This window comes from Schistocerca cancellata, chromosome 6 (genome assembly GCF_023864275.1).
Source record: "Schistocerca cancellata isolate TAMUIC-IGC-003103 chromosome 6, iqSchCanc2.1, whole genome shotgun sequence".
NCBI classification, from domain to species: domain Eukaryota; kingdom Metazoa; phylum Arthropoda; class Insecta; order Orthoptera; family Acrididae; genus Schistocerca; species Schistocerca cancellata.
Window position 1 is genome coordinate 41,867,107 of NC_064631.1, and position 6,000 is coordinate 41,873,106.

Genomic DNA, 6,000 nt, shown 5'->3' on the forward strand with positions numbered 1-6,000 from the left:
GTTAGCTCGGTTATTCTCTGTCAACCTATCACACCACTGACCGGGTAGCTGCATGTCTCCATTGCTTGCTGCTACACTCACTCCCTCGCTTCGACAACCAATAGTGAAGCTCATTTTGATACTCCATTGTTAGCCTTTTGCCTGTGCTGTTAAGGTTTCGTTCTCCACATATATTTTTGCATTGTGGTCAAAATAAACATTTTCAACAGAGTTCTTCCTCGCGCCAGGCAATACGTACTATCAAAATGTTTCAAAAAAAATGGTTCAAATGGCTCTGAGCACTATGGGACTCATCTTCTGAGGTCATCAGTACCCTACAACTTAGAACTACTTAAACCTAACTAACCTAAGGACATCACACACACCCATGCCCGAGGCAGGATTCGAACCTGCGACCGTAGCAGCAGCGCGGCTCCGGACTGGAGCGCCTAGAACCGCACGACCACCGCGGCCGGCATCAAAATGTTTCATATGTGACAGTAGTATCTTATCTGATTGATAAAAGTATCGTCCACAGCTCACTTAAGGGATACGTTGTGCATAAATAGAAAAAAAAGGAAAAGAGACGGCCCCTAATACCAGGTAGTAAAAGATTACTCTACTTTGTCCGCAACTCGTGGTCGTGCGGTAGCGTTCTCGCTTCCCGCGCCCGGGTTCCCGGGTTCGATTCCCGTCGGGGTCAGGGATTTTCTCTGCCTCGTGATGACTGGGTGTTGTGTGATGTCCTTAGGTTAGTTAGGTTTAAGTAGTTCTAAGTTCTAGGGGACTGATGACCATAGCTGTTAAGTCCCATAGTGCTCAGAGCCATCTGAGCCATTTGAACCATTACTCTACTTCGGGTACCTGAAATTTGGGGTGCCTTATACAAACAGATATTCGGAATTTTATTCCAGATGCCACCTTTCCAGTGGTTGAGAGACAAGGACGTGGTGCCTTTGATGGACAAGGTATATTGCAGAGCCGCAACAATATAAGTGGCTCCAAATGGTTTAAAAAATTGTGGGCTCTATTCTTGTGACACCGTCATTTTTTCGTCTATGTATTTACCTCCTCAGCAGTATGCAGAATATGCTGATAAGACCTCAGAAGCTACAGCAGGGCCATTGTGGACTATAGTTACTGGAATGTAAGGAGCAGCAGGTCCCACTTTTGAAATCAGCTTACCTGCTCTGCTTCCACCATCAAGCCCAACATCAAGAGCAGGGAAAGCAGCAGTGTTGATGGCATCTCCTTTTAAAAAGGCTTTGGAGCAGTTCCTGGCTAAAGGGAAAAAGAAAGCAAGTACCAAGCTGACAGGAAAGACCCGACCTTCAACAATGCCTACTCCAAGAGCTCCATGTGATGCATCTGATAGACCTTCAGCACCTGAGGCTACCAAAGGGTAGCTCTCCGGAAGAAAGAACCAGAGAGCACCAAGCAGCAGGGTCATGGTGAGGAAGACTGTGATTCAAGCACTGATGAAATCATTAGAAAAATTATGAATGACTGTGCTACTAAACCACTTACGTTATTTGATTTTTAAACAGTTGAGCAAAACTGAACGTAATCAGAAACTTATCTCTTTACTTATGCTGATCAACACTAAACTAACACACAATATTTTTAGCGCAACGCAATCTGACTTTCAATAATCCCTACAAAAGAATGGCCCTGACTAACAATAACCTATACCTTTCATGAATCACTTACCTCACAAAAATGTTCGTTACTCGAACTACTGCAATACAGCGAGCGCCAATACTGCCAGCTAAATAAAAAATTCTAACTACTGAAGGCACTAACTACTGATAGGGATAGTTAGCAAATGAAAGATTTTGATAAAGAACAAACAATGTATTTATCTTAATAATGGTCAAAAGTCATCATATATATATATATATATATATATATATATATATATATATATATATATATATATATACACTCCTGGAAATTGAAATAAGAACACCGTGAATTCATTGTCCCAGGAAGGGGAAACTTTATTGACACATTCCTGGGGTCAGATACATCACATGATCACACTGACAGAACCACAGGCACATAGACACAGGCAACAGAGCATGCACAATGTCGGCACTAGTACAGTGTATATCCACCTTTCGCAGCAATGCAGGCTGCTATTCTGCCATGGAGACGATCGTAGAGATGCTGGATGTAGTCCTGTGGAACGGCTTGCCATGCCATTTCCACCTGGCGCCTCAGTTGGACCAGCGTTCGTGCTGGACGAGCAGACCGCGTGAGACGACGCTTCATCCAGTCCCAAACATGCTCAATGGGGGACAGATCCGGAGATCTTGCTGGCCAGGGTAGTTGACTTACACCTTCTAGAGCACGTTGGGTGGCACGGGATACATGCGGACGTGCATTGTCCTGTTGGAACAGCAAGTTCCCTTGCCGGTCTAGGAATGGTAGAACGATGGGTTCGATGACGGTTTGGATGTACCGTGCACTATTCAGTGTCCCCTCGACGATCACCAGTGGTGTACGGCCAGTGTAGGAGATCGCTCCCCACACCATGATGCCGGGTGTTGGCCCTGTGTGCCTCGGTCGTATGCAGTCCTGATTGTGGCGCTCATCTGCACGGCGCCAAACACGCATACGACCATCATTGGCACCAAGGCAGAAGCGACTCTCATTGCTGAAGACGACACGTCTCCATTCGTCCCTCCATTCACGCCTGTCGCGACACCACTGGAGGCGGGCTGCACGATGTTGGGGCGTGAGCGGAAGACGGCCTAACGGTGTGCGGGACCGTAGCCCAGCTTCATGGAGACGGTTGCGAATGGTCCTCGCCGATACCCCAGGAGCAACAGTGTCCCTAATTTGCTGGGAAGTGGCGGTGCGGTCCCCTACAGCACTGCGTAGGATCCTACGGTCTTGGCGTGCATCCGTGCGTCGCTGCGGTCCGGTCCCAGGTCGACGGGCACGTGCACCTTCCGCCGACCACTGGCGACAACATCGATGTACTGTGGAGACCTCACGCCCCACGTGTTGAGCAATTCGGCGGTACGTCCACCCGGCCTCCCGCATGCCCACTATACGCCCTCGCTCAAAGTCCATCAACTGCACGTACGGTTCACGTCCACGCTGTCGCGGCATGCTACCAGTGTTAAAGATTGCGATGGAGCTCCGTGTGCCACGGCAAACTGGCTGACACTGACGGCGGCGGTGCACAAATGCTGCGCAGCTAGCGCCATTCGACGGCCAACACCGCGGTTCCTGGTGTGTCCGCTGTGCCGTGCGTGTGATCATTGCTTGTACAGCCCTCTCGCAGTGTCCGGAGCAAGTATGGTGGGTCTGACACACCGGTGTCAATGTGTTCTTTTTTCCATTTCCAGGAGTGTATATACGTATTTCCAGGAGTGTATATATAAGTCGTAAGGTCAGTATTGCCTCACGTGTTCCAATATTTCTACGGAATCCAAACTGATCTTCGCCGAGGTCGGCTTCTACCAGATTTTCCTCACTGGAAAATTACCGTTTCGTACATGCAGCTCCCTCTCGCATCCCTGCCACGTTATTCCTTTGTCAGTGAACAAATGCTCGATCACAGCTCAATTGTAACGACGTATCAGAAGTTGTATTATAATCAATTATTCAAAATGACAGTCACAATAGCATTATTTCACCCCGCGATGGGGTCATCTTCAGGGCAATTTACACCATTTGGTCGCTCGCTGGAGTCGTCACCCTGCCTGTGCACGGTTGGTAACTATTGGTTGGTATTATAAGTTCAGCGTACCAAATGACAGTTATTCTTTTAATGGTGGCTTTGGAGTGATGCAGATGGTACCACGCAGTGATGTGATCGTAACTCATGGTACTGACAGGGGCCGGAGATAAGTGTCATGCCTTGTCAATGGCAATTCGTTTCAAACCAATAAGGAATTTCTGTCATCAGTGAATGCAAGCCGATCTCATCCACTTTCCAAGGAGGAAACTGCATATAATGAAGACTGAAAGTCGGATAGCTCGAAAAAAAGTCATTGTTTACAGCGACACATGAAGCTGCATATGTTATATGTGCCTGTTCACACAGAAACTGGACAATAACTGATGGGAGGAGTGTGGTCTAGTCCAACAAGTGACAATTTTGCCTCTTTTCAAATGATGCAGGGCGTCGAGTGGTCCAACGAGGCATTTGATCGACGGTATGTGGAGGGTGTAGCTGAAGTCAGAGGTAGTTCTGTAGTGTTCTTTATACCATTCACTCAGGTTACCGTGGACAAAAATGAGGGTATTTGTTTCAACATCCTCTGTTACCAAAAGTCGCCTTGTCTCCTACACTTTCGTGAGTATTCTGTGGACACTCACATCTTCCAAGGTGACAACCATAGAGTAGAAATATCTCCGGAGTGCGCATTCTGTTCTGCACATGTCAACATTAATCTGGAACTGTCACGTGATTTCGGGGGCGACGCACTGTGTTCATGGCCAATTCACATTTGCTAGCACGTCACGTCGCGGCATGTCGAAACATTGCACAATGCATTGCAAATGGCATCATCCACATAGGTCGTCAACAGACCGTCACATCACGGCACGGCACGTCAACGTTTCTCGGGAAGAAAGTTTTGACGCTATCGTCGTCCGCTAACACTGTAAATTAAACCATTTTCGCCGCGCTCGCTCGTCTTATAGTAGCTGATTTCGCGCTTCAGTTTCTTCCTCGTCTTTGTTGTATTATTATGTTTTATTTTCGTGGCAAATTGCAAACGTTCCATGACTACTTGGATATTTTTTTGCATCGAGCGTTCTTCCACAAGCGGAATCAGACATCTGAAAGCGAAAAATTATGTATATTTTACGATAGTAGAAAAGAGCTTACGCCCAAAGTGTACATAAGGAACAACAACGTTGAAGCAATTTCTATTATACACATGTTAAGCGAAAAGGTCAGTTTTATGAAGGAGAAAAATACAGCTGTTTATGAGGTTAGTGGCTACGTAAAGAAAAAATTGTGGATAAGATAAACTGGACCTCATTTATTCCTTTATAGCTTTTGCTTGACGTGTTTATATGTATATATTTCACCTAGCAAATAAATCTCGATGCTTCGAAATCCTGTTTCACTTCCCAGCACTTGACCACATAAAATTCATCACTGACATACGTTATGAAGTTCGCGTTGACTTGTCGTTGTCGTTGTTTTTTTTTCTCAATTCCGATACTATACTTTACATTTTGTATCACACATAGTAACCCATAACCTCACAGTCGCGACTTCAGTGCTCCAAGCGACCAGCAAGCAACACTTCTGAGTGCGCAACCGCATTAGTGCGAGTAGTTGCGTTTATATTGATCTGTGACATAGTTGCTACAATGAGAAGTGTATGTTGTGTAATAAACATCGATACTAAGAAATGACACGTCAGATAGCTTTGTTTAGTTTCCTAAGGACACTCGGATGTATGAAACAGTACATTATAGGTTCAAAATGTTCAAATGGCTCTGAGCACTATGGGACTCAACATCTTAGGTCATAAGTCCCCTAGAACTTAGAACTGCTTAAACCTAACTAACCTAAGGACATCACACACACCCATGCCCGAGGCAGGATTCGAACCTGCGACCGTAGCAGACCCGCGGTTCCGGACTGCAGCGCCAGAACCGCTAGACCACCGCGGTCGGCTACATTATAGGAAATTTATTTACCATTATCTTGTGACCTATAGATATTTATTTAAGAATGTCATTTTCTTTTAAGAACACAAAAATTGTTATTAAACAGCAGAAGACATGACCTTTTGCAGGAAAACTTCACATATCCACTCAATGATGTAAAGCTTTGTTCATTACTCTTCCAGTCATATCCGTGAGTGTGGAACGCAGGAAACTTGTATGGAATGCAGTACCTACGTTACGTAACGTACTAAGTAATCCATCAGAATTGTAGCTAAAAGGAAAACAACAGAGACTTGATAATAAAACGTCAAAGGTAAAAAAAACAGTTGTCCAACAAGAAGAAACCAATTTCACAGTTGTTGCTACATATGAGCC

The 6,000-nt window shown here is 45.5% G+C and overlaps 1 protein-coding gene across 1 annotated transcript in view; it reads left to right on the plus strand.

The window, feature by feature from the left end:
- LOC126088135 (uncharacterized) overlaps positions 1–1,385 on the plus strand; it is a 121,615-nt gene extending 120,230 nt beyond the window's left edge. The window contains exon 6 of the mRNA XM_049906252.1: positions 1,160–1,385. Coding sequence (XP_049762209.1) covers positions 1,160–1,385 — 226 coding nt within the window. The remainder of the gene's footprint in view (positions 1–1,159) is intronic.
- Positions 1,386–6,000: the final 4,615 nt, after the last annotated feature.